The 26,958-nt window shown below is 45.5% G+C and overlaps 8 protein-coding genes across 8 annotated transcripts; 3 read left to right on the plus strand and 5 right to left on the minus strand.

Moving 5' to 3' along the window:
- Positions 1–3,040: 3,040 nt before the first annotated feature.
- On the plus strand, positions 3,041–5,480 carry SERLADRAFT_416831 (uncharacterized protein; the record flags this gene model as incomplete). Its single annotated transcript, XM_007320779.1, has 5 exons — positions 3,041–3,071; positions 3,188–3,228; positions 3,260–4,755; positions 4,807–4,959; positions 5,018–5,480. 5 exons carry the CDS (start codon positions 3,041–3,043, stop codon positions 5,184–5,186), a joined length of 1,890 nt encoding a protein of 629 aa, XP_007320841.1.
- A 64-nt stretch (positions 5,481–5,544) lies between these two features.
- SERLADRAFT_472963 (uncharacterized protein) lies at positions 5,545–6,993 on the minus strand (the record flags this gene model as incomplete). Its single annotated transcript, XM_007320780.1, has 7 exons — positions 5,545–5,893; positions 5,970–6,067; positions 6,131–6,207; positions 6,271–6,336; positions 6,405–6,563; positions 6,622–6,779; positions 6,838–6,993. The coding sequence occupies 7 exons, from the start codon at positions 6,940–6,942 to the stop codon at positions 5,696–5,698; spliced, it is 861 nt and encodes a 286-aa protein (XP_007320842.1).
- An 8-nt stretch (positions 6,994–7,001) lies between these two features.
- On the minus strand, positions 7,002–9,286 carry SERLADRAFT_472967 (uncharacterized protein; the record flags this gene model as incomplete). The annotated part of the gene is made up of 2 exons (XM_007320781.1): positions 7,002–8,509; positions 8,561–9,286. The coding sequence occupies 2 exons, from the start codon at positions 9,194–9,196 to the stop codon at positions 7,391–7,393; spliced, it is 1,755 nt and encodes a 584-aa protein (XP_007320843.1).
- A 323-nt stretch (positions 9,287–9,609) lies between these two features.
- On the plus strand, positions 9,610–12,363 carry SERLADRAFT_472969 (uncharacterized protein; the record flags this gene model as incomplete). Its single annotated transcript, XM_007320782.1, has 9 exons — positions 9,610–9,686; positions 9,885–9,962; positions 10,021–10,201; positions 10,257–10,656; positions 10,710–11,343; positions 11,400–11,628; positions 11,680–11,714; positions 11,770–11,960; positions 12,020–12,363. The coding sequence occupies 5 exons, from the start codon at positions 9,684–9,686 to the stop codon at positions 10,837–10,839; spliced, it is 792 nt and encodes a 263-aa protein (XP_007320844.1).
- Positions 12,364–12,605: 242 nt separating this feature from the next.
- On the minus strand, positions 12,606–13,913 carry SERLADRAFT_416833 (uncharacterized protein; the record flags this gene model as incomplete). The annotated part of the gene is made up of 5 exons (XM_007320783.1): positions 12,606–12,730; positions 12,887–12,902; positions 12,939–12,962; positions 13,008–13,094; positions 13,164–13,913. 5 exons carry the CDS (start codon positions 13,854–13,856, stop codon positions 12,606–12,608), a joined length of 945 nt encoding a protein of 314 aa, XP_007320845.1.
- A 123-nt stretch (positions 13,914–14,036) lies between these two features.
- On the minus strand, positions 14,037–14,906 carry SERLADRAFT_472973 (uncharacterized protein; the record flags this gene model as incomplete). The annotated part of the gene is made up of 4 exons (XM_007320784.1): positions 14,037–14,339; positions 14,402–14,475; positions 14,534–14,634; positions 14,688–14,906. The coding sequence occupies 4 exons, from the start codon at positions 14,688–14,690 to the stop codon at positions 14,206–14,208; spliced, it is 312 nt and encodes a 103-aa protein (XP_007320846.1).
- A 2,025-nt stretch (positions 14,907–16,931) lies between these two features.
- On the plus strand, positions 16,932–17,393 carry SERLADRAFT_440324 (uncharacterized protein; the record flags this gene model as incomplete). The annotated part of the gene is made up of 1 exon (XM_007320785.1): positions 16,932–17,393. The coding sequence occupies one exon, from the start codon at positions 16,932–16,934 to the stop codon at positions 17,391–17,393; it is 462 nt and encodes a 153-aa protein (XP_007320847.1).
- A 2,775-nt stretch (positions 17,394–20,168) lies between these two features.
- SERLADRAFT_440326 (uncharacterized protein) lies at positions 20,169–20,597 on the minus strand (the record flags this gene model as incomplete). The annotated part of the gene is made up of 1 exon (XM_007320786.1): positions 20,169–20,597. The coding sequence occupies one exon, from the start codon at positions 20,595–20,597 to the stop codon at positions 20,169–20,171; it is 429 nt and encodes a 142-aa protein (XP_007320848.1).
- Positions 20,598–26,958: the final 6,361 nt, after the last annotated feature.

Raw genomic sequence — 26,958 nt, forward strand, 5'->3', positions numbered from 1 at the left:
AAGTGGGAAAATATACTGTAAGGACCATTTACATTTTCTTATCTTTTCGTTCCATGCCTTGGTTCTCAGACGCTTTCCCCATTACACCTCTGGCTTTAGGGCTAGAGGTATCCTTTGCTATCTTGCTCCTCATAGCTCTAATAAGCTTTTTTAACCATTGTTACCATTTCATATTGCAGATCAGAGACTGGGTGACACTCCCAGCCAGCCAGCATGATGGGTAAGAGCTGGTGGTAGAGATCTCACTAATCAGCTCCATGCCGCATACGTGCCTGGACGTATTAATAGATGCTTTAGTCAGGATTGTACCTCATCATGAGAATACAGTTTCTGAACGTGCATGACATACCCATTATTAGTACATTTTCTCACCTGCTGATTAATCCCTGAAGTCGTACAATAAGTTGTTCCTTTTTTCTATTGGATAGTTTCATCCTCAGACCACTTTTCTTTTATTCTATTTTCCAGTCTGAGAGATAGACAATTAGCTATAAAAACCCTACATACTCATGTATTGCTCTTTAGCTTTTTATTACTTGAATTATCCACTTTATTCCTCAACAGAAACCCTTGAGTTTACTCCCTGTCCTCTACTTGCTAAAATCTCTAGCATCTGTTGATCTTAAACTCATTGTACCTTTTACTCCCTACAAGGGCAATTGGAGACGGGTATTGTCTTTGTTATAATTTAATGTTGCCTCACATATACTAATAATAGGTATTGACATGCATGTTCAGGAACTGTATCCTTATGATGAGGTAAAATCCTGACTAAAGTGTCTATTAATATATCCAGGCACTGATGTGGCTTGAAGCTGGTTAGCAAGATCTCTATTACCAGTTTTTACCCATTGTGCTGGCTGGCTGGGAGTGCTACCCAGTCACTGATCTGCAATATAAAATGGTATTGATGGTTGAGAAAACCCGTTAACGCTATGAGAAGTAAAATGGCAAAGGACACCTCTAGCCTTAAAGCCAGAGGTGTAATGGGAAAAGTGTTTGAAAACCAAGACATGGAATGAAAAGATAGGGAAAAGTGAATGGTCCTTACATAGATACCCACTCTGATACTCCTGCACTGGACTTCTAGTTCGCCATACATTTCCTCCGCATGTTCTCATATTCCTCATGTACTCTGTAGTTTAGACATTATGGTACACTCCCCTCATATATGATTTTCCCTCACTAGATACTTGTCCGCATGAAACTCCATACCTACATTACAAGTTACTCCTTACAAACTCCCATCCCTCTGATAGTATATAAGCCGTAGCTCCTGTACTCCGTTCCTGCAGTTCGGATATTGACTAGTCCCTCCCACCTTTATTCAAGTCTCCTTCTGAGTTTCTGGTCCTTCTCCAAAGGACCTTTACTCCACTCCATTATTCATCCTCTACTCTCACCCATTCACTCTGACAAGTGAGGGACTAAGATCCACAGAAGGGCCTAGCGTACAAGCTATGTCAATCCCCAACTTTGTGCTCTGTTTTACTGCCCACTTCATCTCCGCACTCCAAACTCTGCTACTCCAAAGGTCACAGTTCTGACGGTATATTTAAACTGACACTTTCTGGACCCTCTGTATCTCTCCCATGGTTAAATGTGTACGTAACACCTCACAGGGCAACACCAAATTCCTCAGTTTTTCTGCTTGTTAACCCCTAGGGATGCAATTAATTTCCATGGCCCCTCAATGCCCATTCTCCTTGTACCCCTAGGGGTTCCTCAATCCCTCCCAACTCTCCTCATACCCCAACCCCCACTCCAAAAACTCCGGACTTGACCAATAAGTTGTTAGTTTTGGTGATTCTGCACCTAGTTGAGCTATCTATTTTCCCTTCTTTCTAAATCACTTTCCTCTTTATTCTTTTTGCTCTATTGTTCAGTATTCACTGAGCATTCTATAATTTCGCCTTTGTGGCTGATTTGTTTACCTTTGTTTACAAAACTTCGGACTAGTATTGCAGAGTCCAGTATTCCTATTCTTTAGTTACTCATACTGGACTCTAGGTACTGTACACATTCTGTACTCTCTGATAATATAGTTACTCATACTAGACTCTAGTTCTGTCCTTGTTAGCTCTCAGCAAGTGGCTAGACACTTCCCAGAAGTTCTCAATTGAACATAAGTTAGGCAAGGACAGAAAATTCACTCTGGAAGAACACAAACATTGTTTTGACAATAATCTCTGTCTGTTCTGCAGACAAACCAGTCACAACACAAATTTGTGCCCTAAGTCCTCCTCCAGCACTGCAAAACCTTGTGCCACTACAGCAGTTCTGGATGCCACTGAGATAAAAAAAACAGTCAGCAGTCCTCCACGCTCTGCATGGGTTGAGGACTGTGTTGATCCCGACTATGCATTAATGGAGATATGTCTCAATGTGCCCGCTCTTTCTGATCTGTCCCTCCATTCTCACCTCTGCTCCTCCAATCTCTATACTCCAATAACTCTAAAAGCCATGGTTCTGGCAATTGAAAGCATAAATAAAATTCCTTACCCTCACCACTTAGCAAAGAATGTAGAAGAAAAAAATTGAAAATACAGTACTTTAGCAAATGTATAATTAGATTATTAGTGAGTGTGTCAAAGAAGAAGCCCTTACTTATGACTAATTATGCAGGTCCAAAGTGGTTTGGACCAGGTCTTCAATTAATAGACCTGAACTGGACTTGGTGCAAAGGTTTGGTCCAGTGACCCAGGTCCGGACCCAAGTTCAGGACGAGACTTTGGGCAGCTTTGAGATGGTGGTACAGGATAAAAGATGAAATTGCAAAAGTGTGACCAGATATAGTTGTGAATGTATAATGTATGACTGCACTGCACAATGATGTGATGCTACAGTGTATTGCATTCAAGTGCATGAGACTGCATGCAATTACAAGTTCTGCTGATTCAATGTAAGTAGTTTGATTTGTCAGGATTCTGACTAATTTAGTATAGTCATTTCCGACTGAGATTGAGTAGAGCAAGGAAAGTATGTGGGTGAAGTGATGGAGATTGAGCGACGGTGACCTGGGTGGGATGATGCGGTTGCAATGACTATTACGCAGTCACATGATGTCATGGGTACGTCAGAAGCAGGTTGTGTTACATAAGAAGGGGTTCCGTAGAAGGCAAGTGAGTTTACTAAAAAGGCTTTTCCCCACTGATTTTGAGCACTCTTTCTTCTGCCCGCATCGAAGACGAGGAGGATGTCGCAACGCAGGCTGTCTACTCGCCGTGGGTCTGTGTCAGCGTCTGATCCGTGGGGACAGCACTCGCCGCTGAATCTGGACCCCAACCGATCGTCGTCGAGCAAGCTGACGATAGTGCGCGTGCAAGACTCTTCGCCGTTCGGTTCGCCTGTCTCATCGATCTCGTCGATCAGCCTCACAGAACCACCGTCGTCGCCGGTTCTGCACCACAGACGATCCCACCGCCGCCCTGTCAGCACCTCCGCCATCACCGGCCAGGACCCCTCTGCCCGCCTCAGCTTCGCCTTCTCGTCCTTTGCACCCTCTCCCCCGCCCCCAACCACCACCACCACCCGCCAGTCCGCCTCCAGCCCGTCCTCTTCCCCTCGTCTCCGGCCCTCTTCGCCGTCGTTCACCCGCCGACTCTCTGGCTCTGGCTCGTTCGCGTCCAAACCGAACCTCAGCGCAGACCAGCTCGTCGAGCTTGCACGGCAGTCGTCCAGTCCCCGGTACATTACGCCGTCTGCTCCGTCCACGCCTGGCTCAGCAGGCCCCGTTGCTGGTCCGCAGACCGCCGCTCCCACGTTTACTGCGCTGCCTGTCGATGTCTACCTGCCCTTCGTGGACCGTCCACAGGAGGTTTCGGTCCTTCTGTCCAGTGCCCCCACCGTCAAGCTCTTTTCTCTCCTCGCACAGACTTTCTCTGCAAAGCCAGACGAGCCCTCTGTCTCTCCTATCTTCTCCGATGCCTCCGACTTCCCCCCTAATCCCCCCACGTGGTCCTTCGCTACCCTCCGTCTCTGGCTCACCACTGTCGACCGCGACTCCGCCCCAGATGCTCTCTGGGTTCGCTCTGCTCGCAGATGCATCCTCGCCCATTCAGAGCTCATCTGGGAACGCATGAAGGGTGCTCTTGGTGTCCCCCCTGAGCTCGAGCTCGACGACGACTGGGACGCCTGGGATTCTGACAACGAACAGGCTATAGTCGACTCTCCATCCAATCCTCCCCTCATCGGCACCTTTGATATCGATGACACCGAAGATGTGACCACCCCACATGCCAAATCTCCCCCCGCAGACCCCATCATCTCACAGTCCGGTAACCTGGCTCTCTCTGTCTCTCCCTCTCCCTCTCCTCCCCCCTCCTCTCCGCCCTCGTATCTCTCTATCGAGCCTCTCTTCGCAACAAGCTGCCCACAATCTACGACACCGTCCGGCAATCCTCCTCCCCTTTCTCTCCCCTCTACTCAGAGTGATCCAGGTGCTGGTTTGCAGGACATCTCAGAAGACCAAGAAGACGACGACGACGCTCCAAACGAGGCTGCAAATGCCAAAAAACTTGCAGAGGAAAAGGACCGCGAGGATCGCGAACAACAAGTTCACGGACTCCGCATTTCCACTTCCCCTCTTCCATCCTCTCCCCTCGTCCCTATCGTTCCATTCTCTCCCGTTCATGCATACCGCACTCCGAGCCCTTCAGTCCCCTCTTCACCCTTGTTTTCCAAGCGTTTATCCCGCACTTCATCTCATGGCTCCGTATCTAGCTTGGGTGCACCCCGCACATCCAGCAGTGCAGGGTATGTTTTTCTCTAATCTTTCTCACCCGTGTAGCTAAGCCCTACACACAGAATGTATGGATACACCCACCATTACGGTTCTGACGCAGGCGGAGACAGTGGAAGTGAACGTGCTTACGATCCAGTAGGTGATCGAGTACCTGGAAACCCTTTGTTTCCAAGCAACTTTGCAAGGCTAGCCCTGGGGCCCACCTTGAGTGCAAAGTGAGTTGATCTCCCGCTCGTCGCACTATCTGCCGTTGACGTATGTTTATGCATACAGTAATCCTTCCTTGCGGTCTTCGCGTCCACCACCCGCCCCTGCCTACTCTCGATTCGCCCGTTTCGGTGGTCGCCCACCTAGCTGGGCCGAGGGGTGGGATCCCGTGAAGCAAGAATACGCAGTGACAGTTGCAAGCGGGAGTAGTGTTGGTATTGGCGGTGGTGAATAATGCCATTTGTGGATAACTTTTGATCATAAAAATGTATACAGTAGATAGGGCTGGCTTGTATGTTTACATCTTTTTTTCGGGCGGGAGCTAGTAGAAATTCCAGGTCTTGTAATTTTCTTCTTTTAGTTTTTCTCTCCTTCCAACCGTCTTCCTTTTGTTTCAAGTTGCCTTGTAGGGCTTGTTGTTCTGTAACTCTGTACATACTCCACCAGTGGCTGATAATACACGCACAGCTCACTACTCTTAAAGTACGATATCTTCAAGTCGTGTTGATGCTATTACTTTCATTGATTCATGATGCAGTCCTAAGAATAAAAAGGTAAACCGTGCAACAAAGGATTAACATTTCTCGATGGAGTTTGCAGTACAAAAAAAGCATTTCATTTCATAGAGCATGTCAGGAACGGTGAGCACGTAGTCTAATTGGGTATATTAATTGAATGTGATTGACACCTTACGGTCATGTCGATCATTACAAGAAAACTAGCGACTAATTAACAACCATTGCACTAAAAGGCATCTGCCTCTCCCCCATATCGTTTCGGAAGTTGGTCTGCGTCAATGACCGGCAGCAGTGCTTGTCCGATGGCGCGTTTCCCGCTGCCAACGACCGACATTTTGGCCAAGGTCGCAGACGATATGAGTGGCTTGAATATCCAGAAAACCCACGAGAGGAAGCTTGGGACGTTGATGAAGAATTTTCGTGACTGTAGTGCGAGGTATATGGTGAATGAGACTGGGTTGGTCGGCTCTGATGGGAGAGCACGGATGGAGGGAACGTACCAAAAGCTCGGGGTAGTGTCCCTGGAAGATGCTCGAGGCTTCGGAAGCGGCATTCTTGGAATTCGGGGTGCGGCTTGAAAAGCCTACGCCATCGTAATCTAGATTCATGTCAGTGTTCATTTTCGAATGGATGATAAGGTAAGTGAGGCTGAACGACATACCATGAATTTGGACCATCTGGTCGATAGTCTCGAAATCGAGGAGAGCGATACTCTTTTCCATAAAGGCGACGCGCCATCTTATGTGCAGAAAGAGCTATATCACGGGGGTTACTTGTCAACGACGCGGGAGAGAAGCGTACCGCAAAAAACGGTTCACGTCGCCGAAAACAGCGTCGAGGTCCTTGTTTGCGCCATACAGGTTGTATCTGTGATTGACATCGGGTGACTCGTCACCGAGTACCAGGGTATGAACATGGTAGGGAGATTGACGTACACAACAGGCCGTCCCTCTTTGTCATGCCCGTATATATATCCAAGCTGTCCGAAGATATCTTCGGGGAACTCCTCCTGGAGTGCCTCTTCCACCTTGAAAGACTCACGCCAGCGCAAGGTCGAAACCAACATATCTTTAGCCTCAGGTATGCTAAGATTCCTGTCGTATTTTTTGTCAGATAATCCTTTACGAAAGAAGGTCTTGGAGCCATGCGCACCTTGCTCGTAAGAACTTCATGAGGACGACACTGACACGAGCGTCTATCGGGTTAGAAGGATCTATATCGACGCCCCATAGCTTGACGGGTTTCGTATCGGCGTCAGTCCTGTCAGGATCATCACGGTATCCTTCTGCAATAACGCTGGGTAGAATGCTCTATTCCCAGCCCTGTCAGGACGCCGTTATGTATTGAAAAGCGTAATGTAAAACTGACACGGAATCCTTTCAGTGCTGCCCACTCTGCTTCAGTGAATTTCTTTGTCAGAGCATTCTGTGGCTCTTCCTGTTCTCCTTCGACGGTCGAGTCCACTGTACTCATGCTAGTAGTAGGATTATCTAGGATGCGTGACGCCTTACTGTAACGTGAGACAACGTGTGCTTCGGTAGGAGTAGCGCGGCGGTACCACAGTAGGACCCTGAATACCGCCCAACTAAAGTATACTTTTACTGTAGTACGTTACTCCCATTCTCCTACACAAGTGGATCAGCCAACGCGATAGTCTCTACGTCAGATGTATTACAGCGCTATGAACAAGTTGCCATGAAAGATATACAATAGAGGTCGAAAGGGTTCGTCTACGAAAAAGAAGGTCGTTCAAATCCAAAGTGCGTAACGAAATGACAGTCGTCTCGTATAAGTCTATGAGTGAAATGGGGTCGATAGGATGTTTTGTGTATTAAATAATGCAGGCAAGGGAATAGGGTGGAGAACCACAGAAAAAGTTTGATTAAAATCAATAAAGATATACCTGGGGTATTTTGAATGTTCAGGCTGCGAGAAGCTGCGGTTCTGGCCCTATCTGATGCGAGTGCGAGAGAGGATACACATGAGAATGCGAGTTGAGAGGTGGAAACCCAAGGGAAATGGTTTTTAGCGGGGGAGAATCGTTAGACGGAGGCGGTGAGGGATAAGAGTCTGTAGGCGAGATAGCACTGCGCTTAGACAGAGCAGACACTGCAGCCGTCGGGGACGTTATTTGTATGTGGAGATTCGGATGTATATGCGAGTGGATATCATGAGTGCGCAAGTTGGAATAGTTATTGTGAGGTGGTGGTATCTGTGTTCGCGGTCGGCCGTACACGGGTGACGTACCCATCCCAGTCGTAGCGGCCATAATGGGGACCTCGGATACAGACAATCGGGATGGTGAGGAATCAGTCCCGTTCAACATCCTCTCTTCAGTCTTGTTGATCGGAAGCATCATATCTCGAACAGCCTCGACTCTTCTCATTTTGTTTTCTCCCCTTTCCACGTCACCCTTGGCGGTATTGTACATGTAAAGTCCTAAGAAGGTCATTCCTATCCCAAGCCCTTGCACGGGATGTACACTTTGGTTGAACCACATTATTGCTATACAAATCACAGCAACGCGCTTGATCAGTGATGCGATGGAATATGTGACGGGTGACGTGGAAGACAGAATGATAAAAGCTATGATGTTCTGCGCAAAATGGACAGTACCATTCACGAAGAAGTAGTAGTGCACTGAGTGAGGGACTGCATGTCCACGCGTAGGGTGAGATACGTGGGTCGGATCCTCAGTGGCAGAGAGAAGCAAGGGAAGGTCGGTATAACTCCAGATAGGGATCATGAGGATGAAAGCCATGCTGGATGAATACAGTAGAAGGTTCAGTTTGTCAAGTTTATGGGATGACATCTGCGCGCCTGAGGGCATGATCTTCTTGAAAAATATGTTTGAGCTAACGAATACAAGAGCAGACCCGAAAGCACAAAGAAGACCAGCAGGACTTGAGGTGGACATATCGAAAGTGCACGCTAGCATGACTCCAATAGTGAGGGGTAGCAGCGAGATATACGTCTTGGGAGAGTATCTCACACCAAACAACAGAGCATAGGCTGCTACAGTGAATAGGGGAGATAGAGCCTAAAAGCAGTTTTGTCTCTGAAGCTCTTAGTGTATAGCTAATAGACATACCTTGATCGTATGAACGGTACTGACAGGGATCCGAGATATTGCCATACTTGAAGACACATGCCCTCCGACCTGAAACATACCCATAGGAAGTGTGCTCCATACGATGGCCTTCGTCGGAGGCCGTAATTTGGAAAACCCAAGGGCAGGACTCATCAAAAGCAGGCAAAAAAATGCGACGAAACCGAATTGTATGATGGTAAGGGTGATCGGATAGCGAAATTGAGTTAGGATAGTCTTTCCTGTATTTGATGATAACGCAGAGGTGGTATACCAGAAGGCACAGAGAAGAGCAAAGCGGAATGTTGAATTGGTCGACCCGTTCGTAGCCTTATTAAAAGAATCAGTTGATCTCCGCGACATGGACGGTAGCGATAAAGAAGACGCCGGCCAGTACTGCAGTATAGTTCGTTTGAACTGGGAAAACGAGATACGGCTTGCTACATTCCGCTCTTTCTCGAGATGACGCTTCTCATTCGCCCAGGAACCTTGGTGGGGAGATGAGGGTTGAATACCCTGAGAGCTGTTGGCCGGCCATACACCCTCGATACGCTGATCTCTGGAAATGCTGTAGTGCTCGTTGAAAGGTAAATGGGAATTGTGACCATTAACGTCTGCGGGTATGTTATTCCAAGACATAACTTGCAGAGAATGATGCAAATAGGCCTTTGCAGGTGTGTCGGGGAATATAGTGTTCGTCTATGATGAAGGGTATATTTGCGTTGCAGCACAGAGAGGATACTGGAACACATCCAAGCGGCGCAGTTAATTTGTTCGTATTTACATCAGCACGTGGCAAGGCTGAACCGAACAGGAGCCACGAGAGACGTAGAAACGAGGTCCAGCCCGTGAATAAGCACCATCGGGCTTGTTCATACCTGCAGTGTTTACTGTAATATAGATATAGAATAAAACAACATCTATAGTAGCGCCTTTGTTGACTTACTTACCGACTGCAACTGTACCTCAATATTTTCAGCTTGAGGCGATATCAGAACAGATCACGTGACCGTATATTGACCTCCCCTAAACTCACGTCCCAGCTTCCCCGCTAGACTAAGTCGCAAGTGTAGCATCAAGATCAAGACCGCCGTCGTCGACCCCTTCCGACCTCAAGAAACCCACCATGGTTAGTGGAATGTTCCAAACGCAGGTTGTGGGCCTACAAACCTCTTTTAGTGGTTGTTTCATTGGTCCGTTCTCTCAGATTGGATGGATGGCTGTACCGATGGACGGATACCCTATATCGAGCTGCTTTGCATTTTCTGCATATTTCTGTCCTACAAGCTGTTTCAATGATAGAGATGTTTACTAACGACTGTCGTAGGCACGAGGACCCAAAAAACACTTGAAGCGCCTTGCTGCACCCTCTTCATGGATGCTTGACAAATTGAGCGGAACTTATGTATGTCCATTATTTGCATGAGCTTTTTGAAAGTATCAACTCAACTCCACGTATCTAGGCTCCTCGTCCTTCTCCTGGTCCCCATAAATTACGCGAATGCCTTCCTCTCACCATTTTTCTTCGTAATAGGTTGAAGTATGCATTGACTGGTCGCGAGGTTACTTCCATCGTCAAACAACGTTTGATCAAAGTTGATGGTAAAGTCAGGACCGATGCCACTTACCCTACTGGTTTCATGGGTAAGTGCTCAGAACGTGATGAAATTTGCAACTGAATGTGATATACGGACATCAGACACTATTTCTATTGAAAAGTCTGGCGAGCACTTCCGCTTGCTCTATGACGTAAAGGGCCGTTTCACAATTCATCGGATCACAGCCGAGGAAGCTTCCTACAAGCTTCTTAAGGTGCGCAAAGTCGCTCTTGGTGCTAAGGGCGTTCCCCATGTCGTCACCCACGATGGTCGTACAATCCGTTACCCAGACCCTCTGATCAAAGTCAATGACACCATCAAATTTGACCTGGAACAGGGAAAAATCATCGACTTCGTTAAGTTTGACACTGGAAATATTGTCATGATCACTGGCGGGCGTAACATGGGTCGTGCTGGAGTTATCGTGCATAGAGAGAAGCACATCGGTGGTTTCGATATCGTGCACGTGAAAGACTCGCTGGACCGGACGTTTGCCACACGGTGCGTTTTTTTTCGCGTGTAAAATTGTCAGCTAAACTGACATTGGGGATCAGTATCTCCAATATCTTCGTCATCGGTGAAGGTACAAAACCATGGATATCCCTACCCAAGGGTAAGGGTACCAAACTCACTATTTCCGAGGAGAGAGATGTCAGGAGGAGACAGCGAGCTGCTGAGCAATAGGTCTAACGCTGTTCGCTTCATCTTAGTATTCATGTATCATACCATGCCATGTATGCTTTTTTCATGATGCTTTAAAATGCTTACATGATGATAGTGGCTGTAAATCCACTACGGTCTAATCAAATGATGATTGAGCCTCGCTAAATGCCCACGATTAGTATAGCAAACTACCAATAGTCGAGTCCTCTATACTCCACAATGATATCTGATGGCCTCTTCTTCTTCTCCACTTCCCAATGCTGGACCCATTTGTTTATCTTAGCTCTCGAAGACTCACTACCAACGTTTACTGTTGCTATTATCTTTGCCCAATCGAGTGAAAGTGCAAAACATGTAAGCTCGAAAAATGAGCTGTGCTCCGAGTAAGGGACGCCATATAGTTGAATGACATGGGAAGATTTCTGCATGGGTTTTAGATTTGAGAAAGTGAAGGGTCGGTGTTGCGAGGCTGATATAACGGTAGATATCGGAGGACATGGATTACTGCCTACTGGAGCTGTATAACTGTCAAATTGTGAGGCCTTGCATATAAAAAAGAGAGAAGTTATGAAGATACTAACGTCCACCCAGTGGGTCGGAATCCAACAATACGACAGTACGTTCCCTTGAAGCGTTCCAAATATATCTTGAGCTTATCGGATACAATCATACCGAGAGGAAGCAGATGGACTTTGCCTTCGATGGGATCAGAAGTTAACATATCATGAAGCTCAGAATCATTTTGGCAGCGAAGGATAGCAGCTTTTCGAGCGTCACAATAAATTTTTGTTTGAAGAACTCTTGCGATAGCTGAATGGCACCCGGTCAAAAGATGTGCCGACGAAGACGAACAGCTCTTGCCTTTAACAATCCGCTCCTTGCCTATGGAGTAAGTGCTATTGTAAGGTCTTAGCACGGTACATTATTCCACACAGGGACTGCAGCACTGACCCAACTACCACCAAAACTCCTCCCTCTTTGAGATGTTGAGTGGACTCGGGCTTGACGTGCGCTACCCAATCATCCATGGTAGATGTACCATTTCCTTGCGAGCGGAAAGTACCAGACGATGACTGTGAGCTAATCTTTTGAGCGAGTTCTGCACAAGCAGAAATGACGAGTGATTGAGGGGGAAAGGTATACTGCAGAAGCAGAAATTTGTCAAAATCATATTTGGTCCCTCTATTTCTGGGCTACTTGCCTTTGGATCGAGGTAAGTGGTATCGAGATAAACATGATCCATCCTTTTATTCTTCACCGAAGGGTGAAGCACGTGGCGAGGAGATGCACGAAAATCGCCGCAATGAAGATACCGAAATGTTTTTGATGAGCCTACAAATCGGGACTTATATGCACTACCACCTGCATCTACTGTCTGAAGTCCCTCGAAAAGGAACAGGCAGGAACCTGGGCAGTGATTTGCTTCAATCAATGTAACAGAAACACCACCCGTATTGGGTATGATTGTTGGTACATCCATGGGAAGGGGGTGTACCCATCGAGGATCAATAGAGAGCATGTGAGTAATGAGCTTCGCAGTCACGTCTATTGATAAACGATATATCAGGAGGGACTCGAAACTGGGGTAATAGACGGATATTCTAACCAGAACAATATATGGGTCCATTCTTCCAACTATGTGATAAATTCGTGTAGTGGTCCGAGTGAGCATGCCTGTAAATCGCAGAGATGGATCAGTATTTAATTTATAGTAAGTAGATATTGTGCTCACGTTAAAAAATAAGCAGTAACTCCCGGAATATCCCCATACCTAAAAGCATCCACTGCTATAGGCATCCCTTGTAGTACTTTATAAAATGGTGCTTTATGGCGACTTGCTGATACTTGAGTGTGTTCACTAGCTCGGACGTCAGCGACTGCCGCTTCTGTCCATACTTCATTTTCTCTGTGACTGGACATCAAAAAGTTGAAGGCATTGTCCTTCAGGGGCAAAGCTAAGGTTTTTTGATCCAACATGAGTTTTGACGAAGATGGGCTGTCATTCGGGATCAATGGGGGAGATGATGCATGGTCAATGCATCGATTGACGTGATTTTGAATTTTCTACCTGAATAGTTAATGTCCTAAATACGTCTCATACAAGGATGTATTGGACTTACATCAACCTGCACTGCAGAGAAGCACTGGGCACACACAGGGCATGCAATACTATTTGCAATGTGACTCACGCAATCCACCTCCTCTCTCTGAACGTGATAGCCGTGTATAGACTCGGCAACCGTCTTGTCCAAACCCACATCCCAAGATTTATTAAACTGCATTTTCGTGTCATCCATGAGTGGTGTATTTGGGCTGCTGTCCCGACTGTCACTGCCTCCACGTACGGAAAAGTTGTCTGCGTCCTCATTCCAAGATCCTGGTTTAGGTGGAACCTGATTTAAATCAGCAGTATTTGACTGCGAAGACAGCAGTACGGCTGGGGTACCAAAAGATAACTCTTCAGAAAGCTGGTCCAATTTGGTACGCTGGTACTGAAGAGAAGGTGTAACGCGGCTTGTGAATGATGCATTACTACAACTGGTCTTTTCCAAGGGCTCCAGACTCCTATCCTGCAAAAGATTGCTCGGTTGTCCGAAGGAAATGGGTACACTGCTCTGAGCTGATGGTAAGGACAGTAGTCCTCCCCCTTCTTTCGATAAGACTGCTGATACCCTGGTCAAGTTATTGGGTGTATCAGGAGAGACGTTATCTGTTGCGCTCTTACTACTAGGATGGCTCCTATGTTTCTTCTCAGGAAGCGGGTCGACGAACTGTCCATTAGAGTTATTCTGGTCTGACACCTTGTGTGATTTGTATTTCTTGTTTGGTTGGATTGTTTCTTCATCAGAGTCAGAATCAATGAATATGACTTCAGTTGAGCGAAGTGCGGCCTGCTCCTTTTTCGCATAAGAGCTGGCATGTGAAGGACGTACTCCCGAGACTCTCTTCGCAGGGATCTTTGGAGCGAAAAAGTCGTGCAGAGTGACGGACGGAGGCTCTTTACGTTTTTTCGTGGAAAATGGCATGACTGTGGACATGCAAAGCTCGAGGTTGCTACTACGAGTATAGCAAAGAAAGTAAAGATACTGGAATTCGGAATTTTGGTGGACTCAGCGGGCACATGATCACCCTGCCTTAATTATATGTAAGCATATAGTACTCACTTAGCTTTTGGCTACTAGTAGGTCTTCGAAGCTTCAATTATCTTTTACCTACTTAATAGCCTGCTAAACAAAGGACTCTGGGGAAAATTCGAGTCGAAAAGCAGCAGTCTTGATTGACATCGCAGTAGAAGCATTTAGTACAACAGCAAAGTGTATTTAATCCTGTATACCCATGCGGCGAAGAGCAAAGGGCAAATTGTCATGGGTCGATGTGGACCAATGCTCAATGATTCCTTAAGCCATAAACCGTTTTACCATAATATACTCCAGATGCAGCGGAGGCCACAGTCAATACTGCAGGTACAGGTCCTTTCGCAACCCTTGGTAGTGAAGAAAGTAGGAGGAGAGCAGAAGCACCTGGCCATGATTCATAACATTGAGGCCTGGGGAAGATACATTGGAAGGAGGATACTACGTACCGAGAGCACCCTCAAGCCCGTTGGATGTGCCCTTCCGGATATTGTCTGCACTCCACAGGAATAGCAGACCGACACTGTAAGACCTTAATTAGCAACATGCTCGGGAAGTGATGGTAGTCCAAGTGAACATACCCCACACCGGCTACTAAGGACGGGACAGAACGTGTTCGAACAAAACCAGTCACGCCTCCAGCAAGACAAAGACCGCCCATGGCATAGGCAGGGTAAGCTGACTGGTGCACTCGGTATATCACTCAACAGTAATAATTCAGATAGACACACGAACCATTTTACGGTAATAAGTTTGTAGTAGACAACAGAAGGGTTTAATAGTAATGAAAGTTGGGCGAATTCACTTCCCCCGTTTCCCCACACTCAGCCACAATCTAGAACATCCCGGCTGCTATAGCTGTGTTATTGCCAGCAACCGGTAGTCTCGAATCCAGACGGGTGGGAACAGAGGTCCCAGACCGTCTGGAGACATTCGTTTCAGGACGAGTGCATCGAGTCACAATGTCACACTTATAGCTGTTTTTGGGTAGAGAGCTCGTCCAAAAGCAGAAATAGATAACATTTTGTCATCATGATTAGTCGTACAGTGTAAATAGAGTTTTTTTTTGGGTGTAATGCAATAAGTCGAGTATTTTCTACGCATGACAAGATACGGTCCTCAAGCTCGTCAAATGTCACACACAAAAGACAAAGAACAATCTTACAAACTTCTAAGTCAGCACTGAGACAAAGCAAACCATTATTGCTCCAGGGATGTTCGTCAAAAACTTATAACAAGTGTTCATGAGCAATGCAGAGGCCGGACTCCATATGAGTGGCAGCTAGATGCCTTGGAAGCCTTCATACTGGGGTTAGATTGTACTATTATAGCAGGCACCGGGGCTGGCAAGACACTTGCTTTTGTCATGCCCCTATTTACTGACAAAAGCCGGATATTTGTGGTGATATCGCCATTAAAAACCTTGGAAGAAGAGCAGGTTAGTAAATTGTATTCCTGGACCCATAGGATCCAGGTTTACATTTCGCAATTGAAGTTTTTTTCTTTCAAGGAGGCTTTATACCCGGTTTGTATTTCCATCCAAATGACAGGCTGTGCTTTTTCTTTCTCCGCTTTATCTTATCTTCATCGTCGTCTCCCTCTGCACCATCACCTCTTGTCATGGGAAACCAACAGTCCTACCCTGCTCCCGACGCTGACACATCTTCTTTGTCGATTTCTGTTGGACATCTCATTTCTTCTGATCCTGTCAATCAAGCTCCTTTCACGTCGGATACTCTGCCTGCTACTCAAATCCCTACTTCCAATCTTTGTACATGTTTCTCGCTCTTGTGCCACGAACATCACTCACTTTTTTGGACGGCCCATACATCATGTTTGTTTTTACATGTTGATTAATTGATTTTGATTTGTGAAATGAAATGCACCCGATATACTTGACTCTGCGAAAACTTTTTCATGTTTTCAGGATCTGATGTTACCTCTGTTATTGTGCCAGCAGTTATCACCGATGTCCCTGTACATGCTTTAGATGATGGTCACTCGTATATCACCACCTACCTACTGAATCGTTCCTTCAAATTTCTTGATATCTATAATCATGCTCCTATACATCCCCGTGATTGTTGGCCTACAGGCAAATTGATTGTTGTGCGCTTTGAAGATTTAGCGTCCTTTCTAGATAATTTTGATTTTCTGCGTGTTGTTGACATTTGCATGCTGGCTGCAGCCCATCATTTATGACTGCCAGCAAACAATAGGAAGGCTTGGATATTAAGGACTCTACGTTCCCATACTTGTACATCACAATGTCCGCCAGCCCTTTTGTTGTTTGAATCTTTGCAAGTTGAACATCCTTTTTTGCGTCTCAGACTTCATCGTCCCAGAACCAAAAATCTCCCTGGTGATGATACTGTCCAACAGCTTCGAAATGACTTGCACAACACTACTCATTCTTGTCAGCAATCTAGACGTGCGCGTGTCAACGATGCACCCGATGATGACCTTTTTCCTCTTGCACAGGCTCCGCAGTTGAGGCGATCCATCATCACTGAATGGCAAGAGACACTGTCTTATGATGCTCAGGCTTGCTCCCCTTGTGCTGTGTGTAGTCATAGCTGTGATCGATCTGCTTTGTCTCGCATCCATGCCAATGATTTTTGTTTACAATTACTACAGAATGCGTGCTTGCCACTTCCAACTGTTCCCTCAACTTATAACTTTGAGGCTTATCAACGTGCTTTATTAGATCCTAGAGCATTGGAAAACCTGGATGCTCCTGGTTTTATGTGGGTGTGTGATTCGTGCAAGAGGTGTCTCGTACATGATGAAAAGCAACCATTGAATGCCATTGCCAACTTTCAGTACTATGGAACACCCAAATTACCAATTGATGTATCTCAATGTTGGGAGACTGCTACTTTGTATGATACTATAATGGTATCCTGGGCTTGCGCAACCAAACTGTCCCATCTCTTTGCTTACAAGACAAATGCTGGTGGATTTAGTTCCAATCCCACAATGTCTCAGAAATACATCAAAGGCAATGTTGCAGTCATGCCCCAAGAATCTGTGCAACTGAGACAAGTGCTACCTCCTTCTCGACATGAGATTTCTGATGCTATGTGTGCTTTGTTTGTTGGTTGGAAAGTGAAACCTACCAGAGAAAATGTTGCATCTTTGAAGCCTGTTCTTGTGTCAAAGCAACGTGTACAAACCTCTGCTCCGCAATGTGATGCCCACCTTGATACTTTGCTAATAGATACTGTTGGATATGCGGCGGGGGACTATACTCCTAAAGACTACAAGCTAATGAAAGCACAGTCATTATCACAAGTACTTGATGGCGGAAATTTTTTGAAAATGCAATCAGGTTCTCAGTTCATCAATGACAGAGACCAGGGATTAATGAGTTACCTATTTCCTCACTTGGATCCCTGGGGAATAGGAGGCTTCAACGAACCGAATCACCGTCCTGATTAGCAAATATCATTTGAGAGGCAGGTGCAGAACTTGCTGAAACAACATGACTCACTGTTCCAGAAAGATCCTCGCTTTGCATATGTATGTTGGAACATTCTGCAGAAAAGGGAGGTTAGTAAGAACACATCGTTCACTGTTAGCTCTCGTGAGCGTGATACAATTGTGCAGGAAATGAAGTCTCTTGCACCTGAACTGACTAACATGATATCTTCCTTGGAATGTGATCCTGGTGCCAAACCATCAAATCGGCAACAGAAACGCGCATTAAAACTGTTAAACTGATTGAAGCTTGCTGCAAAGGAACTGAAAGGGAGCTTCGAATACAAACTGTGCAGGCGAAATGAGATTCGTGCACTTATTAAGAAATTTGGAACCCCTACTTTATTTGTCACTTTAAATCCTGCCGATTTGTACAATCCGCTACTGGATGTCATTGCAGGTCTGACAGCTGATCGTTGGCGTGAAATGTTGGCGTTTGAGCGTGGCGTTTTTGTCGCGAACAACCCTGGTCCCGCTGCTGAGTTCTTTGACACTATGATTAAGTCATTCCTCGATATTGTGGTCCGTTGGAAAAGAGGTCCTGGATTGTTTGGGCACTGTATTGAGCATGATGGTATGGTTGAAGCGCAAGGACGTGGCACGTTGCATTGTCACATGCTCTTGTGGATGAAAGGCAATCTGAATCCGCAAGTCCTCCGTGATCGCATGACTGCGCATGATGAATTCAAGCAATCAATGTTTCAATGGCTAGAAAACTTGGTATTTTGCCACTTACCTGGTGACACCCACTTGGCTGTAGATACTGATACTGTGCCATTGCGGAAACCTCGCTGTGACCCACACAAACCTGACCCTCGATTAACCATGAGTCCTATTTGTGCCAAAATGTCAGATGACGACTTTACATCAGCCTTTCAAGATACTGTGCGACAACTCACCATTGATTGCAATTGGCACGAGCACACCGATACCTGTTGGAAGCATCTGAAACCTGGTCAGCCAAAGGAAGATCAGAACTGCTGCATGCGCATGAATGGCTCTACACAAGCAATGACTGACCTTGATCCTGAAACGCAATCCATCTTGTTGAAGCGTCTTCACCCATGGATCAACAACTTCAATGACCTCATCCTTTTCCTGTTTTGCTGCAATATGGATATCAAATTTATTGGATCTGGGAAAGCAGCCAAAGTGTTAGTATATTATGTGACTGACTATATCACTAAATCTCAGCTGCCTACCCATGTTGGCCTCGCTGCTGTGTTGTATGCTATTTGGCAAAATAATGTGAAGTTTGAAGGACTCGTGGGCTCGTCCTTGGCAGTGAACAGAAGCCTATTCACAAAAACAATAAACACTATTATGGCCAGACAAGAGGTTTCCCACCCACAAGTAATGAGTTACCTTGTGGGGGGCGGGGATTATTACTGCAGTCATTCGTTTCGGTCTCTTATATGGCAAAATTTTGACAGGTGGATTACTACATCACCAAACATTGTCGGCACCCACACCGACAACACACCTGTTGACACAGAGATTGATGTAAATATTGACCCAAACCAAACAGTTCCCCCTGCTAATGATCACTTACAGGCGGAGGAAAGTGGTGCTGATCTTGGTGACCTGCAGGAGGAAAATCTGGACGTTTCAGATCCATTGGATGAGCTGAACTTGACGTTTGGGGATGGTGAGGCAACAATGTCCAATGACATGTTCATCTGAAATTGCACCAAGGTCGGCTGCTGACCTTATGTCAGGTAACTGTTCATGTAACAAAGTTGTCTGTTGATGCCGTCTTTCGTTCTTATGCCTGTCTTGCGCATCGCGACATTGATCCTTGACATGGATATTTTCGATAACACGTTGCAAGGTCGAGGGAAAATTGTGGGCGGCGTACATTTCCTCCCAAGACTGATTTATAGGATTTAAGTCCAGCGCAGTGAACCATGGCTTGAACAGGATAAGCATTGCACGGGACCATTCTTCCAGTTCAGATGCTCCACTGTCAGGCCTCGGCAGTCTATGCCCCAGCAGGACAGGAATTATGGGAATGTCTCGCACTCTCAACAAGTGAGATTGAGCTTGCGGGTGTGAAGGCTGAAAGTAACCCCTATCATTTGCTTGACGGCCAGGATGTGGTAGATTTGCGTTTTGTAAGCCTGCAAGACGTTGATTGTTGCTTTCCTTAGTTGTTTTGGTGGTTATCTCTGTGAACTCTGAACAGGCAACTTTATTACATGAACAGTTACCTGACATAAGGTCAGCAGCCGACCTTGGTGCAATTGCAGATGAACTGGAGGACATGGAAGAACAGTTAGATGACCCTGGTGATTACAATACAGGCAAAAATTGCTCCCCTGATAACATCAATGCTGATCCCGTCATCTTCGCTGCAGAGCGCTCTAGCATCCTTGACAGTATACCAAATTTTCGACCCCCAACATATATTAAGAACAAAGCTTGAAGGAAGCGTCTAGCCACTTGCTGAGAGCAATCAGGGACTGGAAACTAGAGTCCAATGTGAGTAACTATATTATTAGAGAGTATGACAGGTATACAGTACCTAGAGTCCAATGTGAGTAACTAGAGAATAGGAAGCATTGGACTCTGCAGTACTGTCCGATGGTTTGTAAACAAAGGTAAACAAAGCAGCCACAAAGGCGGAATAATAGAGAACACAATCAATACTGAATGGTAGAGGGATAGATAGAGAAAGGAATGAAAATATAGCGGTAGCACAAAGGTGCAGAATCACCAAAACTAACACTTTGTGTTTCATTTTTCCTGTGAGTCAGTCCTTGTTAAATGTTGTAGCAGTGCCCATAGCATGGGTGTTCCATCAAACCCAGGGCTTTGAAGCTTTAGTACGAGATCTTCAATGAATAGGCTGGTAAGGCCCTCCTCAGATACATCTTCAGGAGGGCATTTTGCGAGGTCCTGGATCCTCCTCAGCTCGTCCTCAAGCACCTCTCCAATGCAACCAAACAAAAACTTCTCAAGAACTCCCTTGGCTCCACTTGCCCGTGCATTGTGAGTGCCTTGTGTGTATGGTGGCTTGGACCAACGCTTGAGAATCTCAGGTAATTCATTGCTGACCATGAGATTTGCCCTTTCATAGCAAATCTTGGGATCAGCGGTACACTCATGATCTCCCCAGCTCACATAATCGAGGAACAAAGGGAGATTGAGGCCAAGAGATGACATGTATTCGAGGACGGCTCAGACTTTGAGGACAGGACTGCTGATGAGCTGACTCTTGAGGTATGCAGTATGTTGCACTTGAATTGGGAGCTGGGGAGGGTCCTCAGGATCACTGTCAGATTTTGTGTCAGTAGAATTGGAAAATACATGTATGCTACTCTGCGTGAATGGATTGACTTTGTCGTTAAACTGGCCACCAGGATGATCAATCTCACAGTCAGTCATGGCAAGAGATAAGATAACAGTTTGATTATGATTATGTTACTACAAGTTGGCAGGTACTCGGCAGGTTTCCCGGCTAATAAGTGTGACTCGATGCACTCGGCCTGTATCAAATGTCCCCAGACGCTAGCGCGAAGCCCTAGCTTCTGGGTTTGAGACTAAGCAACCGGGTCTGATCTATGGTGCGGTTCACTTGAGTGCCGCTACTTTTGTGCAAAATTCTCACCCCCTTCAGAAAAAGTCGGATTTTGATTTCCTCTAGTAAAAATGGTCCTTTTAATAAGGGGAACATAGTCACAAGACAGATTTTTTATTATGTCAAAACTGAGGGAGATAATTATTTTGATGGCCCCAAATTGGCACATAAGTACAAAAGTCGCCCAAAATTAATCAAAAAGACGTACAATAGCTTCTGGAACCTGTCTGTGAGACTTGTACTTTGCTGAACTAAACTGCTGAACCTGCAGCTGAGCATCTTTGGTCTCAAGTTCCGATTGGTAAGCCTCCATCTACTGATATATCCTGTGCTCCCACAGCTGAATGGTGGTCAGGGTTAGTTTGAATGGCCAATTTAGCGCTTGCACAAAAGTAGCAGCACTCAAATGAACCGCACCATATAGTGTGCCAAAAACCGGCAAGTCCCATAGCCCAAATTTTGCAAATGTATCTCCTACCATAAATTGTCCTGAAAACTGTATAAAGCAGTATATTTACATTGTATATGTAGAAGTATCTCATTAGAATTTTAAAATTCAAACACCTGAAAGCAAGTATCAAGGAAATTCTATTTCAGTTGGAAAATATCAGACTTTCCTTATTAAGTAACTTTTTCAGGCTGAGAATAAATGTATTACCACATGTAGTAATTACTAAATGTGGTACATAGCAGTATACTTTGCTTGACCAGATTTATTATAGCTAGAAAAATAAACAACATGGCCCTCCGGGGCAAACCTGGACCCGGTTATTTTGCGTTTTGGTCCCCTTGTTGTGGCAAGTTATCATAGCATTAGCATTCCATTCATCTCTATGATGTACCAAATAGTGAGGTAAAGTTTTTCAGCAACTCATTTAAAGTACTGTTTTGCAGGTATCTCTGATAATTAACATTTTCTGATTGTTGCTGTTTACCCCATTTCTGCCACACTTAGTTGTAGGTGCTCCAAAAATTATATGTCAGGATCTGGCTCTGTCTGCTACCATGTAAGCCACTATATTGAATGGAAAGCAAAGGGAACGAGAATCAAGAGGTGGTATTAATTAAATTATACAAACTGCTTACAAATAAGAGGGCGAGTCATGCAGATCAATACATAAGAGATATAAAAATTCTGGGAAGAAAAAAAACTTCAATGTTAAAACAGAAACCTGGAACCTCTGGGTCCAGGAATATATTTATAACGCAATCACTATGCCGAACTAACGGAGTGATCACGCTAAATCTAAGCAGGTAGTTGAACCAGGTTTATAAAGAGTAAATCAAAAGCTCAGGTATGTACAGTTGTAGAGTAGCTACTTATATATGTATGAGAATGTGTTAGCCTTGAGGCGCTGACTGAGAAATATGAGGATGAAGCATGTGTGATGAGTAAGGTAGTCAGGTGACTTAAGGTTACATGACGGAATAAGATAAATATCTATATACTGATTAGATAAGGTGAGATTAGTGTTTCTACATCAGAGTTAGAGAGATTGAGAGATTGACTAGGTTCTGGGGTTTGAGATTGTGACAATATTGTTGGTAACTAAGTTCAACTGTTGTTAATAATACCTAAGTCTATCATTATTGTAGGGCCAATGCATCAGTGAGACTTATATTTCTTCACAGCAAATCCTGCCTACCTGGCATTTAAGCCTTTTCTAAAACATAAGATAAGAAAATGGTTTATTGATAGAATAATTATATGTACTACTTATTATTAAGAACGAAGCTTAAAGGAAGTGTTTAGCTACTTGCTGAGAGCAATCAGGGACTGGAAACTAGAATCCAATGTGAGTAACTAGAGAATAGGAAGCATTGGACTCTGCAGTACTATCCAAAGATTTGTAAACAAAGGTAAACAAAGCAGCCCAGAGGCAAAATCATAGAGAACACAGTCAATACCGAATGGTAGAGGAATAGATAGAGAAAGGAATGAAAATATGCAGGTAGCACAAAGGTGCAGAATCACCAAAACTAACATTTATCTGTATGCATCCATGTAGTGCCACATTTTGTGGAAGATGGCCCTAATGGTTCGAGTTGGGCATGAGTTGGGAATTTCTGGAACGAGATGTTTGGCAGTGGGAAAATAATCATCAGTAGCCACACAAATGCCTGCATAGACAGTCAGTGACCCAAACACACTTTTTCAAGTCATTTGCACGGATGAGTGCCTCATTGTGGGCAATTGTAATGTGCAGTTTTTTTCCAGGCCTAAGTTTAGGCTCAATTGGCTCTAATGTGGAGTCGTTACAAATATTGAATTGGACAATAAAGGAGTAGTCCTCATAGATCCAATGAGGGTTGCCAATGTTCGAATTAGCCAAGATTCAGAGCTATGAGAAGTTTTCAGGAAATACCTATCAGCAGAAGAGAAAATTGTTAGTTTTGGTGATTCTGCACCTTTGTGCTACCGCTATATTTTCATTCCTTTCTCTATCTATCCCTCTACCATTCAGTATTGATTGTGTTCTCTATTATTCCGCCTTTGTGGCTGCTTTGTTTACCTTTGTTTACAAGACATCGGACAGTACTGCAGAGTCCAATGCTTCCTATTCTCTAGTTACTCACATTGGACTCTAGGTACTGTATACCTGTCATACTCTCTAATAATAAAGTTACTCACATTGGACTCTAGTTTCCAGTCCCTGATTGCTCTCAGCAAGTGGCTAGACGCTTCCTTCAAGCTTTGTTCTTAATAGGTTATGAGCCCTGTGCTCTAGCCATCTTCCTGACCTCATATCTCACCATCCAAGCGTCCTACTGCTTATCCATCGTAACCATCGTCTTCTGGGACTCCTATTATCCCATCCATCACCTCAGATTACTCTGATCTCATCCTGATCTCCAACAACAACTCCTTGTTGCAAGTTACCCCCATTTTGGACGCTTTTTTGGTCTTATCTGCATCATATCTCATCCAATCCTTATCTGATCGTCCCCAAACTTCTACCATCGTCTTCTACGGCCTAAATGACCCTAGGAGACCTGTCAGAGCGGTTGGATTTGAGCTGGATCTTTCTGTGAGCCTTCATCATCATTTGATCACCTTTTGGCCCCCTACTCCATATCTCCACATCCTGTGCTAGGATCTTGGCCCTATTTGAGCCATCTAGTACCCTATACTATCGCACTCTACACCCTCAATTTGGGGCCAATCCATCCACTCCATCACCCTCTGTGAAGTTCGCATTTTTGGCACTTTCACCCCTATTGGACCCCTATTGCATATCTCCACATCCTGTGCTTCACTTGTTGTGATATTTGGGTCACTGAATCAGCTGGAAATGCAAGTCTTTGTTCCATTCATCCCTCTGATCCTCACTGCCCTCTCCAACTTGATGCTGACATTGATTGGAATGCAGACACAGGCGCCACTTCTCATATGACACCTCATCGTCATTGGGTGCACCACTATACCCCATATCGTGTGCCAATCAAGCTGGCTGATCACACTGTCGTCTATTCAGCTGGTGTTGGTACTGTGGTGTTTAATCCTGTGATGAATGGCAAAGTGGCTAGGGCTGTGGAATTCTCTAGAGTGCTCCATGTACCAGATCTTCGAAATAATCTCCTCTCAGTCTTGTATTTAACTCGTCAAAGTGGTTTCAATGTCACCATTTCGTCTCATTCCATGTCCTTTATGCGTGACAACACTCTCTTGTTCACTGCAACTATCAATGACAACAATGCAGCATTCCTTGATGGATCTACTGCTGCTTGTGTTGAACTGGGACATTTCACTGTGACTATACCACTTGATTTGATGCTCTGGCATCGCAGATTGGCTCATCACCATCATGCTGATGTCAAGAGACTGATACAGAGAGATCTGGTCACTGGGCTGACACTGGACTCCAAGGCCGCTCCTGATCCTGTCTGTGAACCGTGCTTGTCTGGCAAGATGCATGCCAATCCATTCCCCTCATCTGATACTCGCTCTGCTCATCCTTTGGACCTCATCCACTCTGATGTTCACCAAGTCTCTTCCCCCACATTCTCTGGTTATCGCTACTGGGTCACCTTCATTGATGATCACAGTCGATTCCGTGTTGTTGTGCCTCTCAAGGCCAAGTCAGATGTCTTTGATGCTTTCAAGAGATTCAAGGCTTATGCTGAGACTCAATTGGAGCGCAAAATCAAGGCTCTGCGCGATGACAAAGGGGGAGAGTACATGTCCAAGGAATTTGAGCAATTCACAGATGACCACGGGATTGTGAGACAGCATACCACCAGGAATCGTCCTCAGCAGAACGGTGTGGCAGAGCGAGCAAACAGACTTCTGACTGAGCGTATCACTGCCATGTTATCAGAGTCTGGATTGCCTAATAGCTTTTGGGGTGAATGTCTGTCCGCTTTGGTGCATGTCTGGAACAGGTGTCCCACTGATGCAGTGGCCCATGCCACTCCCTTTGAGCTGTGGTATGGACGCAAGCCTGACATGTCTCACCTTCGCGTTTGGGGCTGTACTGCCTATGTGCATGTACAAAAGGACAAGAGGGGCGTCTTTGGCTCTCATATGGAGAAATGTGTGTTCATTGGTTACCCTGAGGGGTACAAGGGATGGAAGTTCTACAATCCTACCACCAAGCGCACTGTTATCTCTGAGAGAGCTGATTTTGATGAGCGCTACTTCCCTGGCTTGAAGAGGTCTTCTGACAATGTCCCACCTCCACCTCCACCTCCTACTCCACCTGCGCTATCCATGCCATTGGGCCTGATTGAGGATGTGCCTGCACCAGGTCCAGGGGGAGATATGGGCCCACCAGCTGCGCTTCAGCAGCCTCAGCCATTGCCTGACAATGGGCCTCATTTGGACCTTGATCCAGAACCTCCTGTAAATCAGCCTCCTGTACTCCCAGACCAACCTCTTCATCGTTCACCATCTCCTGATATGCCTCTTGCTCTCAGACGTCCTGTTAGGGCTAAGAAACCACCTGGAGAGTGGTGGGTTCAACACAGAGAACCCACTCCTGCCATTGACAGTGACAGTGATTCTGAGGCAGATGGTGATCAAATGGCCCACTTTGGTGATTCTGCTGAACCTAGGTCATTTGCAGACGCTATGAGGCGCCCAGATGCTAACAAGTGGAGAGAGGCAGCCATGGAAGAGCTCCAAGCTCATGAGCGCAATGGTACTTGGTCACTAGTGGAACTACCTCCTGGAGTCAAGGCAATTGGTGGCAAGTGGGTCTTCAAGATCAAGCGCAACTCAGATGGCACTGTTGAGCGCTACAAGGCCAGATATGTGGCCAAAGGTTATACTGAGAAATCAGATATAGTGCACATGGTCGCAATCATTTCAAGAGTCATTGGTTCCATTACTGATAAATACAATGCAAACCACATGTCCTCCACGACCTAGGTAGTTCTACTGTACTATGCTGTACGTCTTACTCTGTAACCAATGTGTAACCGATGTCTTATTTGTCACGTAGTCATATTTCATTCTAGTTGCTGTGTGGTGGCCAAATATATGCTTGGTACTACCATGGGTGGTTTGCTCTTGTTTGGTTGTTTCTGTTTTGGGTTTCACTATAAAACTGTGTCATTACCCTTAACTATTCTTCTTTCTGTCCATTCCACTTTCCAGTACACAAAGTTATTCTCTATATCAAAGCGTTGTCATGCACCAAAGTTGATTGGTAGCATGGACAGGTGTCAATAACGAAGCGAATATTCAAAAAGACTCGCCTTTGCGCCACACAGGCACAGTGCCACGTGGAATAGTAATTAATATTGCCCTTTTTGAACTTGTGGCTGATCAGCACCACCTCTATTAGGCAATCCAGTCACGCTCACCTTTGCTTTTCCATCCGGTACTTTCCGCATTTCGGCATTTCGGCAAATTTTCGCGTCGCCACTGGCTACACATTGCATTGCGCCCTCGCTTTTGTCGTTTCCCTTACTCCCCTTCCTTTGCCTAGCCCCACCATGGGC

The sequence above is a fragment of the Serpula lacrymans genome, assembly GCF_000218685.1.
Source record: "Serpula lacrymans var. lacrymans S7.9 unplaced genomic scaffold SERLAscaffold_10, whole genome shotgun sequence".
Classification (NCBI taxonomy): Eukaryota; Fungi; Basidiomycota; class Agaricomycetes; order Boletales; family Serpulaceae; genus Serpula; species Serpula lacrymans.